Source organism: Perca flavescens, chromosome 11 (assembly GCF_004354835.1).
Source record: "Perca flavescens isolate YP-PL-M2 chromosome 11, PFLA_1.0, whole genome shotgun sequence".
Lineage (NCBI taxonomy): Eukaryota > Metazoa > Chordata > Actinopteri > Perciformes > Percidae > Perca > Perca flavescens.
In genome coordinates, this window is record NC_041341.1 from 9,171,773 (window position 1) to 9,186,048 (window position 14,276).

Consider the following 14,276-nt stretch of genomic DNA (forward strand, 5'->3'; position numbering starts at 1 on the left):
GGGGTTTTGCGCAGTTAATTGAATTTAAGGCAGTCATAAGAATTCCATCATCCATGGTTTTTTTTTTTTGGGGGGGTTTTTTATGATGAGGAAAATGCTTGTGAAAGTCTCTTTTTAAGATACAGTTTTCAATGTTTCTTCTACATTTCACCCCTTTTTGATGTGGCTGTCCAATCAGTACTGATGGTATTTGTAGTCTTTGAGGAAATAAATTCCCATGAGAAAGCGAGTTCTCACTGCTTGCTTCGTCGACATGTATCAGGAGGTTTTGCGCACGAACAGCGTCTTTGCTAAGCTCTCTTTGCATTTTGGTTAACGAAATAACATTTTCAAAATGTCATGAAAGGAAATATTCTTGCACCTAAACAGAATAATACAACCGTCCACCCCACCAGTATGCTACCAGTAAGGATGGTCTCCATGGTAGTCTGATAGAAATTGACCATGCTCAATTATTGAAAGGATCATAATCACAATTATGTTGGTCAGTATTGAAATCAAGATTATTTAACACAATTTCTCATTGACATTAGGAAACATGTTGCGTTTATTAAAGTTAAAAAACACTTAAACAAATCACCAATGGAAACGCCTTGAACTGTGAAATTTCCCCCTTAATATTTTACCCATTTGAACTTTTTTTTTTTCTTCATTCAGAACACAAGACAAAATAACAGTTTACTTGCAAAAAAAAAAATAAAAAATGCCTTAGTCTCTGTTGTGCCTTCTTAAAGGGGCTGTACTCGACATTCAGAACTTTAAAATAGCAGCAAACTAATATTTCCTAAGTAAAGATCTAGGGGAGTAATGAGCAGTCCTGAGCAGAGAGTCCCACTCCCTCTGTGCGTGTTGTGCGTGTGAATGCACCTGAACGCACCTCCCTGTAAGAAGCGCTGGACGGGAAAGCAAGACCGCAAAGACACTTGTTTAGAATCCTCTCTTCCTTCTTTCCTTTCCCCCGTCTTCCCCAAATGTCCTCTATATTACTACTACTTCCTCCCAAGTTTTCGCCCCCCCGTGCTTCTCCACTAGCTCGTCAGTTGTCCCAACCAGCCACATGATTGGGCGTACAGGCCTCCTCGCGAATCACATTTCCAGTAAATTTAATTGTGTCCCTCGTTATCTTGTTAAGCTTCCCGCGCTAAAGTGGAGGGGGGAATCCAGGCGACATGTGACGTAGGCTCTTCCTGTATCAGCTTGTGTTGTATGCTGGACTGAAGTCAAAAAACAAAGACTCCACTTTAATCCCCCCTTAAACTAATAGATTCATGCATTGCTCATTGATAATGGTTTGTATTAGGGCTGCACTATATAAGTAAAATATGGAATGTACGATAACGTTATTACTTGCGATAAATAAACCAATATTAAAGTATTCTCAGTTCTGCCTTTCTGCTGCTTTCAGTATTCTGCTAAAATACAACACATTGTTTGTTGAATTTAAAACAAATGAATTGAACATTAAAAAGGCGCCACTAAAGAAAGAATGACAGTTACATTTTAAAGTGCAGCTTACTACTGATATTTACTTTCACCTAATACAGGTAATCTCTGAGGGCCAGATACACTAACGCTTTTGAGCCCACTTCAGGCGTATTTGTTTCGCAACGTGCGCGTAAAAGCATGGCGAGGTATGCAAAAAAGGGCCACACTGTGGTAAAAGCGGAGAGCTGAAAATGGCGAATTGCGCTTTTCTGTGTCATGCATATGCATTCACGGGGAAAGTGGGAGTTTCCCATAAAGAGATGGGAGGGGAAGCGTAAAGTGCTCCTAATTATGTATTCCGCGGTTGGACTTTACACCGCTCTGGAGTTATTGAAAATGTTTGGATCACACAAATTGGAAACCGTCCTACCACTGGAATCTTATTCTGCAAATAGTATAAAAAATAATATTAGTGTAGTTTAATCTTTATCCTCAACTTTGCAAGAAAAAGAAGAGAAAAAAAAAAACACTAGACATGCAAAAACAAATCTATGACTGAATTTGAATGTCAGTTTTATTCTTCCTATCGATTCCGGTTGTTATCGTTTATCGATTCCGATTCTTTGAGGGGTGGAGTTGAAGCGGGTCACATGCTTATTTCACAAATAAGAGGAAAGTTGTATTTTGATTCAATGTTCGTTTCATTTTTTAGGCCTTTATTGACAGGACAGCTGAAGAAATGAAAGGGGGACCTTAACAATGTTAGACAACAACACATTTGGAACGGGACGGGCCTTGCCCAGGTTGTGACATATCGGTCTTGAAATGCCCTTTCTTGGGAGATCCAGATCCAAACACAGGATGTTCCTGCCAAGAACCGCAGGTGCTGCAGTGGTGGAATATTTGCTTTGGAACTATTTCAGCATTCAGATTTGCAAATTTTTAGCCGCATAATCGGTTAAAGTCAAGGCAACCTCGAAGAAAAAACCCTGAGCTCACCATTGAACATTCTAGGGATCGACCAATTATCGGCCTGACCCATTATCGGGGCAGATGTTTTGGAAATTTGCAGATATCTGTATCGGTGTTTTATTTTACCGATAAAGCGAATTATTAAAAAGTGCACTACTTTGGCTGCGCTACAGCTCTGTATGTAAGCAGTCTGCAACACTTGCAATACACCGTTGGCATGTTTAGACTTCAGGAAGCTATTTTTGTTTTTATTGTATTCATTTTATTGACTGTGTATTATGTTTAGAGTTTCAGTTTTATAACATAATTGTTTAAAAATGTAATTTAAAGTGGCTGTGTGTAACTTTCAGTTTGTTGATTCTAGCGGCCGCTTTGGACAAAAGCGGTAGTGTTAGTGTTACCGGGAGGGCATATAGTTGCGATGAATGTTTTGCTCTGACAGAAAATCATTCATTTACAATAAGAGAATACGTTACAGATGCATCGTTGCATTCAAATTCAAAGCTACAACAAACTCTTAATGCTCACGAGACCTCCAAAGTATTCTATGTTACCGTATTGAATCCATTTTAAGTGTTGCATACGGTAACTCAGCCTACTTTGGATGTATCGTGAGCTAAACCGGTAACGTTATCACTGTCACGGTGTCCCGGGCCAAAGCAATACAAGTTTCTTGTAAAAATAGCATTCTTTTTACTTTTACTCTCGTTTGCTGTTACAGATCATTTAAGATCATTGTATGAAAAATGAAAGAGCTTCAGAAACAAGTTACACATAGTCACTTTAAGTTCATTTTGACTAAAAAAATTTAATTTTTAGTCTTATTAATTAATAATAATTGCTGCTGATATTGGCCCTGGATCGGTCGAGCCCTAGAACAGACAGTGTTGAGGACGGCTGCTGGGATTGGGTAAATATGAGGAAAATACAAGACAAACGTGCTCATGTTGGGACAGAAAATAACAGCCGGGGCTGGGCTTCTCCTCTTGTCAAGACTTCCTTCCTCCGATCAATCAGATGGGTGTAGGTATAGTGTCATGTCCCACTTTCTGCCCAGACACAGCCACATCACACACTCAGCACTCTGTAAACTCATCTCATCATCTGGTGTAAAGAAAACAACACCGAGTCATGTAGTTCATGTCCACAGGTTAGCTAGCAGCTGCCTGGTATTTGTATAGCAGCTGTGTTTGCTCACCTCAAAAGGTGTAGGGTGGGATCAGGTCACTTATTAATGTGGAGACTCAAGGTGGTTGAAAAGTGTGGTTTAGAGGCTGTGTGATGTTTCTATTGTATACAAGGCAACTCCATATCTCAAATCATCTGAAACTGACCTGAACCCTTCTCATTCCAACAGGAAGTCTCTATCCTTTCTCCATCAGTGCCGGTATTTTGTGTATTTTTATTTCTAATCCCACCATCTTAATTAGGGGTGTCTCGATACCAAAAATTCAGTAGTCGGTGCCAATACCAGTAAAATAACACGATCCTCGATGACAAGGGGATTTGTTTTATACATGCATCTGACTGCTTGAATTTGTTGATGAAAACCATGTGTAGCAATATATAAAAATAATATCGAGGAGGTGACGCCATCGTGTGCATTGTGATATTGAATCGATTCCAGTCGTTGACCGGATAATCGCAATTGAATCGAATCGTGAGACCGGTGAAGATTCACACCCCCCAACCTCTTTATCTTTATATCTTTACAGGTATCGTTCAACGTGAGCGTGGAGGCGAGGAGCTGCCCCCCCCGCGGCACCGACCAGAGCTTCACCATTAAGCCGGTGGGCTTCAAAGAGCGTTTGGAGGTGTCTGTGGATTATCAGTGTGACTGCGGCTGCAGCCGGACAGCACAAACCAACAGCAGCATCTGCAGCTCCATAGGTACAGTAGGCCATCTGGCATTCCACTTTTCCATTTATTTATGGACATTTCACATGGATTTAAACACGGTAAAAACTACTTAGAACTGTGTTAAAAAAAAAAAAAAAAAAACCTGAGTACAATCTGTTTACAAATGGTTAAAATAAAGACCTCATTGTACCAGCAACAATGCAACGCAGCAGTGCAACCTTGTGGGTGTTTTAACATTTCATATTATAAACAAATTAATCAAATCTATGTGGTTAAAGCAAGACTGGGGAACTTTTCCCACTTCGGTCCCCCTACAGGTTGGAAGCGGAATTGTCCATTACATCACATTGTCCAGTTCATTCGAACTACAGATTTACCCGATCTGGCAAACTTGCATAATGTAATGTAATGGACAAATCTGCTTCCAACCAACCTGTAGGGGGATTGAAGCAGGAAAAGTTCTCTAGTGTAGATTTAAAACGATCCAGTTAATATTAGCCTATGCTTCCAAAACCTGCATGACCAACTGCATTATCACTTTGCAAAACTCAACATGCACACAGTGAAGCTGGCAGCAACCACGCGCTACAACGACGGAGTCTGCCTTGCATGTAAAAACAAAACCAAAAGGAAACGCGACAACTTTGAAGGCAAGGTGACATAAAAATCCATGTGAAAATCAGCTCCTGTAAAAAAAAAAAACGAACTTTGTTTATCACACAGGAGAGAAAACTTGTGCTTCGTGTAGGTTGAAAACCTTCAAGAAAGGTTGAACACTTCAATCAGTGACGTCGGACCTGATACTTTGTCTTCAGTAACTAAACTAAAAACTCCTACTTTTACCCCGTAAATGGACTACTTTATTTGGCATGATTATGGAGAGGCTCTGACTTGTGGTTGTTGTTGAGATAATGATGGCCATAAAAGCCAAAAATATACCCTAACCATATTTTTTATATTTTTAAGCTAGATATTAAGATATTTGAAATACAGTATGTACTACGTTATATCAGTTATCATATCATTTTTATGCAGGGGCACGTTCAATTATTTCTGTACACGTGTAGAGATCTGGTGGGTGCCTTAAATGACTAACTGGGAAAATCAAAACCAAGTGCAAGTGGGCAAGAAACGAAACACTATAATCTGACTGGAAACATTTCAGATGGGAACTATTGTAGGCTGGAAATGAGCAAAACGGCTAGAAATGGAAATTAGTTTGTTTATTTGGGATCCTCACTGGCTCCCGCATTGCGTATTCTTCCTGAGGTCCTTAAAACTCTCTTTATAATGGGACAATGCAGTAGGTTAATTAATATGCACATTACAGTACATCATTAACAATACAGAATAGGAAATTATAAGACCGAAAGTAAACCTATGCTATCATTTCATAACACAACTCACATGATAATAACAAAATTCACACATAGGACAAGGACAGACGCATATGGCGCTTACCCACTGCTATTACCGGCTCGGATCGACCCCGGTGCCCCAGACAGGACAGCTCCACCAGTGCGTTCCATACGTTCATGTTTTAACACTTTTAGCAGGTACATCAACATGCTATCGTCACATAACATCTGTTTGACCCTCTCAGGACATGTCTCACAATTTAACCCGCACACATATTTTGTTAAAACCTCAACCAGTGGAGTTTCTGTGTCTACTCAACGTGTCTAATCAACAGAAGTTGATATGTGTAGCTGAATAATCCTGCAGAATAAATGAAGAAATACAGTATACCTGGACTTGAAAGGCATGCCTCAAATCAGCCAACAAAATTAAAAAGTAACTCTTGCCTCCTGCAGGTACGTATAACTGTGGGACTTGTCACTGTGAGCCGGGCTACCTGGGCGCCCGCTGCGAGTGCCAGGAGGGCGAAGCCAGCAGCATGTACCTCAGCGCCTGCCGGGAAGCCGAGGGCAAGCAGATCTGCAGCGGGCGAGGAGAGTGCAGCTGCAACCAGTGTCTGTGCTACGAGTCGGAGTTTGGCAAGATTTACGGCAGCTACTGCGAGTGTGACGACTTCTCCTGTGCCAGACACAAAGGCGTCCTCTGCTCAGGTAGGAATATCTTCCACAGATTTGTCTACATTCTATACCACTGAAGCCGAGTTGGCCTGAGTTGCGTATTTGAATTCTGCTGCCAGGGCCTGGCACTGCCAAAGTGCTCTTGAGCAAGGCACCGAACCCCCAATTGCTCGGGGCACCTTTCCATGGGCAGGTCCCTCACTCTGACATCTCTCCATTAGTGCATGTATAGGTACTGAGCGTGTGTGTGTAATTCCGGCCTGTGTGTAATAACAACAGTGAAAACACTGTAATTTCCGCTTGCGGGATTAATAAAGTATATATTATTATTATTATTATTATTATTATTATTATTAACCCTTCTGTTGTCCTCAAGTCAAATTCGACCCATTTTCAAAAAGTTTCAATATCAGAAATTTGGATTTCATTCAACAAAATTGTAAAAAAAAAAATAACCGGGATGGTTCCATACAACGATCTTCACAAGTAAAATATATAATCAATTCACTACTTTCATTGAATTTGGGTGCTTTATTACATTTTGTTACATTTGAAAAAATAATTGATAAAAGAACGTTGAAAAAAGTGACCTTAAAAACGTCAAAGAATTGACAAAAACATAAAATAAATCGCAAAAAAATCGACAAAAACATTGGAAAAGCTTCAGAAACGTCGATAAATGGAGGAAAAAAAAACTCAGGTAAAGCGAAATTGTTGATAAAGACAACAAAAATGTTGAAAAAAAAAAGTTTTCTTTTTTAATTTTGACCCAGAAATAAACAAAAAGTTGCACGGTCGACAGGAAGCCAAGACAAGTGTTAAGAGAATCCTCGTGTGTGTGATTTCTTTGAGTTGCCTTGCTGGTAGTGAGTTGGTGGTTTGAACAACAGCTGTCGAGACACCGCACCTCGCTGGGTATTGGAACTTAATGAGAATACAAGCTGAAACATCAAACACACTGTAAACCCTTCAGAGCTGCTGCTTGTTGTGGGTTATAGTTAAATTTAAAGCCCATTCATGGTGTTGAGTCACGTTCCCATACCTGCTCTGGGTGTGTCTTGGTGGTTCGGCCCTCTCCAAACAAACCACAACTTTTATTTTGGAGCTGAAAGAGTCCCCTGCAGGGCTGCTGGCTTCGCTCCCGAAAGAAGCTCAGAGGAGCAGCTGCAATAGTAGTTGTTCAGATGTTGAGCAGCTCGTGTTTTTAGTTTTGTGTCCGCCTCGGAGGGCTCGGTTTGGTTTGATACTTGTCTCGGAATGATCGAGGACCTGAGAGAGGGGAGAAGACTTTTTCGCTTTGCTTTTGTTTGCTGGAAAATAGATTGAAGTAAATACAGTATGAGACAAATTTAGCACACAACCAACAACCCTGACTACATGCACGTGATATTCCGAAAAAGACGATATTCTGACCAAGCTGTTTACATGGCAAATAGAAGTGAATATTCCACCAGTATTCAAGTTTACATGTAGCAGTGCAAAATAGGGTTTTCAAAATTTTCCACCGTTGGCGGACTTGTTAGGCCATGCGAACACAGCCTCCGTTATTTATCCCTTCAACCAGCTTCTTGAAAAGCTCGGTGTTGCGATGTTTGTGCATCTCCAAAAAACTGTTGATATCCAAGTCTTTGATAATGTTTTAAAAGTAGCTGTGTTTCTCCTTCTTTTCTTTTGGGCGTGCATCTCGACCGCAGCCGTGCCAAACTGTGGGCTGGATGGTTTGTGTCCTGCAACCATAGCAACGCACAGAGCTGACCGTAAACTGGCAAGAGGCCAAAGAATGCCTCTAAAACTTGAATAATACCGGCATATCCCACATGTCTTAATCGGAAAATGCTAAATTCGGGAAAAGGCCTTATTCGGAATATCCAAACGGGAATTTGCTGCTTACATGACCTGTATCAAAATTCATGTGCTGATGCCAACTATTAATCCTCTTCCTCTCACTGAGCCATCCCTGCTTTACTCTGATGCCCAAAGAGACTCTGTATGAAAAGGCAGGTTTGGCTCAGAGTATGTGCTCCGCTCTGCCGAACAGGGCCAAACTGTTGTGTTCCCAGAACATCGGGTCCAAGTTGTGGTGCGAGACCTCTAGCCTGGAAGAAGGGGAGGGCCTCGCTGGCTCATCCCAAAGCCAATGGCTGTTCCTGTGAAACCACAGAGAGCGCTTTGTGACAGAGGGGCCAGCTTTGGTGCGATCCCATAACACAATGCCTGCCTTTATTTATCCATACCCAGTAGAAAACGGAAGTCTTTCGTTTAGTCAGCAAGCGAGGCTGGACACGCTGAATGCACGAACGCAGGCATGGATTGTTTGTGCCGATCCTCCGTAAGCAGTAATTAAAACGTAACAGTCCACTACCTTCTGCCGCTCTTCTCTTCTCTACTCCTCTCTCACCATAGTTGCCCAGTGTGGAGCCGTAATGAGTTCCTAATGATACCAAACGGTACGCCTCCTCCACACTTTCCTCCCAATCTGTCCGTTAATTATTGTGGAATGCCGTAAAAACTACTCTGTGCCCGCACGTTCCTAAGAAAACGCGCAGGAAATACTATTAAGGTCTGTTTCGAGCCCCTAAGCAAGCAAAAATATCTTGTTAACAGAATTGCGCTCCACCTGGATTGGTCACACTCGGCTGAGAGCTGCTCATTTGCAGTCTTATGTCTGGGAAAATCAGGAGTGTTCCGACTGATGAACTGCCTAAAGGCACAGCAGGTTTTAGTTAAGAGGAAATCAGCTGGCATGCTATCCTCAGTGGTGTTTTTTCTTCTTTTTTTTTTTTTTAGTCACTCTTCGTCTCCTTGAATGTCTGAAAGGAGTTTTCCCACGGGGCGCACTGAGGCGTAGCCATCAGCCTGTGAATCTGACATGCCGGTTGGAGAGTGAGCCACGGTCACCTCGGCAGATCGGGTTGTTGAACGTGTGATATTTCTTATAGTATTCTTGTCTTGGCAACTACTGCTTTGAGTTTTATTCTGGTGTACCAGGGGCTTGACTGCAAGACTCAGCAAATGCTGCGTGTAAATACAAAACAGCCAAAAATGACGGTGTGGCACTTTATATTTACCCACTTTCTTTTCAGTTCTTCGTCTATTCACTCCTATTGATCAGCTCGTGCTTTTAGATTTAGGGCTCGGCATCGCTCAGAATCTTTCGATCCGGTGCCAATTTCGATACCTCAGTTTCGATGCCGGTTCCTAACGATGCTGTTTTCGATACCATAAGTTTTTAAAATCCTTTTTCAACATCAACAAAAATCCGTTAAACACAAAGCGTTTATTTTCCACCTTAATTGTGAATCAAAACAATTCTGGTAAAACTGCTCACTCAGAGTAACATTAATAAAAGTGGCTTGCCTTGCAAGCTCAGCCTGTCAGTCTTGTCCAAGAGGAAGTGTAACGTCAACAGCACCGTGACCACTTTCGGCTCGCCATTAATATCATATCGCAGCAAACTCTGTCTGCGTGAAGTTATGAAAAACTGTAACCACACTTGAAACCACTTTATCGCCATCGCCGTGACTCACTGTGACTTCAACAAAACTGCAGACAGTTTACTGTGTGTGTGTGTGTGTGTGTGTGTGTGTGTGTGTGTGTGTGTGTGTGTGTGTGTGTGTGTGTGTGTGTGTGTGTGTGTGTGTGTGTGTGTGTGTGTGTGTGTGTGTGTGTGTGTGTGTGTGTGTGTGTGTGTGTGTGTGTGTGTGTGTGCGCATACTCCTTGTGTATACATGCATGTCAGTGTCTCCTTTTTTCTCTGGTAAATGGGAACGTGTGTTTATTCATGTTCGTGCCGAGCATTACTGGAACTATGCTTACCACTGTCCGGTTCAGCTCTGAGATTTTCTCTCCTTGCACAGCGCTGTGAAGGAATAATCTCCGAGATCACGTTATGTTCTGCCTCTGGTTAGAAGTGGTGAATGTAGGCTACAGCTCACAGCGACTTCATACGATATAGTGTCTTTTTATGTTGTGTTTTTATTGAGTTTACTCTTAGTGGAATAATAGACACTGAAAAGACAGCGTTACTTAGCGCCCCCCCAACCGTATTCCACACAACAGTCACGATGTTCCTTTCAGCTATCCGCTCATTCTCCAGGAAAGTGAAGAAATGACAAATAAAAATACAAAAGTTTATAGTAAAACGCATCGAAATAGATTCGTAACAAATTAAACATGTTTTACTTCCACTGACGGTCATATCGGACTGGTCCAACATGAATAAAGAAATAAGGACCATGTCTACAGAACAGGACATGTTTTACTGGTTGTACAGTATAAAATAAATAAAGAGAACAGGACACAACTTTTCTTTTGCTTCTCTGATTCATTCCGTTTAGTTGTCTCTATCTATTTCTTCACTCACACCGTCACTCTGTCAAAATACGCACATACGTGGTACGCCCCATAGGGTTTGTCACGTAGTGGACCCGTGCGCTGACGTGCACTAACACGTGCCAGCGGCACGGTAACTGGCCGATGAAATGATGATCATTGCACACAAAGCCAATACACAGCCAACGGACGGGGCGCAGCGCTCCACAAAATAAACCAAATATTGCATACTTATCGCGACACTTTCAATATAACATTGCGCAACGTGATATCGCGATGACGATATTGAGTCGATGTATCATGCACCCCTGATATGGAAGAGTTGGGAGCAGGAAGCTGGCAGGAGGATGTAGTTGTAGTTCAAGTTTATTGTCATATGCATATTAGTACGAAGTACCACAGCAAGGAAATACAATGTGCCTTAGCGCTCTCTCAGCACCAGTCAATAATAACAATTTTAAAAACATAACATTTAAAAACATGTAGAATATCCAAACACAATATCCACAAGTGACTAAGTTCAGACCACAGCCCTCCTTCCCGTTGTGCTATCGTTCAATAACCTTATTACCTGCGGGTAAAAACTATCCCTAAAACGTGATTTTGTGCGCGTTGGGATGCTCTGCAAACGTCTCCCCGATGGAAGGTGGGAGAAGAGATTGTATGGCGGATGACTAGAATCCTGCATATCACCTCGTGCCTTTTTTAGCGCTGCGTTTCCAGTAAATGTGTTGGAGCGACTCAAGGGGAACCCCGATGATTTTAGATGCAGTCCACACCACTTTAGTCAGAAGATTAAGGTCATGTGAAGTAGCCCTGCCAAACCACACTACAATGTTACCGGTCAGTGTACTCTCAATTGTACAGCGGTAGAAGTTCAGTAGAATGCTAAGAGACATCCCATAAATCTCAAGACACCGCAGAAAACAAAGCCTCTGATGTGCCTTCTTAATGGCACAGCTGATATGGAAGGACCATGAGAGGGAGTACTGCATCCAGGGTCAGACGATCTGTGTTGGACGACTGTCTGTCTCTGAATGTTCCGGTAATCTTATCCTCAGTATCTACACAGCCATCTGCTCTAGTGTTTATGTCTGCATCGGTCTGCGGAGCTCCGAGGCTCTCGGAGGACCATCTTTAAGGTGAATGACGTGCAGACTGCCGTGTGACGTATGGACACTGTCAAGATTTGTGTAATGACCTGATTTAAAAGTGTTTGTGTGGAGGTCAACATTAGGGCCTCACGATATGAGGAAAATATGCGATAGCGTTGTAGCGATATCGCGATAGCGATGTTACTTGCGATAAATGAACAGATATTAAAGTGTACTCAGTTCTGCTGCTTTCAGTGTTCTGCTAAAACACATTGCTTGTTGAATTTAGCAGCACTAACAAATGAATTTGAATGTGCAGTTTTCTGCTGATTATTTTCTTTCACCTAAAATAAAAAATCTGTTTTGGGTCTATAGCGATATGTCGCAGCCTTTCGCGATGTGTATATTGCGCCGGTTGATAATGCAATGACGATTCAAAAAAAAAATATATATATACATATTGTGCAGCCCTAGTCAACATGCTCATTCACTCGCCAATATTTGTTTGGGTCTATTATGTTTCTCTTACTGATGCAAGGACGACTCACTGGCTCTCTTATTAGCACCTGACATATATCCACATATATATTATTGGCCATTACTTGCTTTTTATACTGTAGATCAGACCAGTATCAGCGTATATGTGCAGATATAAACACAGAAACTGCAGGGCATAAATGTTTTACTGGAGAATTTTCTCTTTTTTTTATGTTAATTCTAGTTTTACATTTTTTTTTTTTTTTTTTTTTTTTTTTGTTATTTCATGATTTAGTTTAAGTGTCACACAGCTAACCGCAGGGCGGTTTTCCTTCGGGCATTAAAGTTGACCTGGAGGACATACATGTTTTTTTACAGGACAGCGGGCAGTTTGTTTACAGGCAGTTTAAAAACTTGATTACATTCAGGTTAAGGCGAGATTAGATCATATCTTTCCTTTTCAGTTTCTGAAACCTACCTACGTGCAATTGTGTTTTCAACAGTGTCTTCCAATCTGGTCTCTTACCACTAAGGAAATTACTGACCCAATAGCACGACTATACAATCGAGCTCTTAAGATCCACAGTAATCTTCCAAAGTGGTCTCACCATTGCGTTGCACTCACACGCTCTAACTTACCAGAACTACATAAACAGCCACGCTATTACATTTTATTTTCAGATTCAAAATAGCACTTCACCGACACACAAGATGAGACCGGTACGCCTCACTAGGTCAGTCTCACGGGCATTCATTCCAGTCTCCCCCCCCCTACCCCCCCATACAAAAACAGCTAGGGTCAGAAATCATTTTTTCATACATACACCAACATTTGGAATGACATTCCCCATCACATATTTCAAAAAGACATACAAACTGTTCCTTCTCAACAGTTACTCTTGCACTTATTGATTGTTCATGTATCGTCCAAGTCTTGTTTGCACTGTCTGTACTGTTGTTTTCAGTTGTCTGTATCTGTCTCGCCCACGCTAATGTCCTGTACAAGTGTTTCTGTCTTCATGTGCCCTACCTTGATTCTTTGTTCTATGTTTCTGCAGAACAGGAACCTGCTGGAAACCAGTTTTTAAACTGAGCCGGGCCCGTTTAAACTGTAACTTAATGTTACTTTTAATCCTTTCCTGTATAATAAATTAAATGAATACCCCGCTTTCTCACACGCCATGTAAACACCTTACCCCGGCTAAAATCGGTTAACAGACCTAGATAAATCCTTTTATTCGTGCACGTGTACACCCTAACCGGGGTAAGCTCAGGTTACGCATCTGCACATGCTCCGTAGGTTACAACTGCCCATTCGCTAGGGCTGGGCGACATGGAGAGAATCCGATATCACGATATTCTTGACCAAATACCTTGATATCGACATTGCAGCGATATTCTAAGGTTGAAAATTGGTGCGTTAACAAAATATCTAAGCACTTAGATTTTAGATAAGTAATCATCAGTAATGTGGACATAATGTCTAAGTGGGGACAAGGCAAATAGTAGAACAGTTACAACAGTCTGGTAAGTTCAGAAAAGTACATCACTTTACTGTAATGCAGCCTTTAAAACCAGGAAAAGACCACACTTATGTCATATCACGATATTGCGATATCCAAAATCTAAGACCATATCTAGTCTCATATCACGACAGCGCACATTTATCAACGTGTAAATGTGCCAGATTTAGCCATGCAGGCTAATTTTCATCTGCAGTCCCTTTTACTGTTAGTATCATCAGCTGGAGAATATACGTCCTCAGGACCTATCTTTTCACGACCAAATTGAACGGGGCCATCGGCAAAAAAATGTTGGAGAAATATCAGCTTATTTATCGGATGCCTTTTTACTCGATCTACTCTATAAGTACGTTATTGGGCTGTGTCGTTCGGTCTCTTCTCTACTGTTTGTTTGCAGCCATGCTTCAGTAAGTCCGGACTTCCTCGCCCTCCTGCCCCCCTGACCCACATCTCTTCTGCAGACTCTGCAGCTGGTTCTAAATAATGATCGAAGTGCTCAGCAGTCTCCAGTTGCCAGAAATGGCGTGGCTTTAATTCCAGACTTGTGCAAACCCTCT

The 14,276-nt window shown here is 41.7% G+C and overlaps 1 protein-coding gene across 1 annotated transcript in view; it reads left to right on the plus strand.

Moving 5' to 3' along the window:
• Window positions 1-14,276, plus strand: part of itgb5 (integrin, beta 5) — a 66,256-nt gene that overhangs the window by 19,211 nt on the left and 32,769 nt on the right. Inside the window, exons 10-11 of the mRNA XM_028591931.1 lie at window positions 4,113-4,287; window positions 6,072-6,326. Coding sequence (XP_028447732.1) covers window positions 4,113-4,287; window positions 6,072-6,326 — 430 coding nt within the window. The remainder of the gene's footprint in view (window positions 1-4,112; window positions 4,288-6,071; window positions 6,327-14,276) is intronic.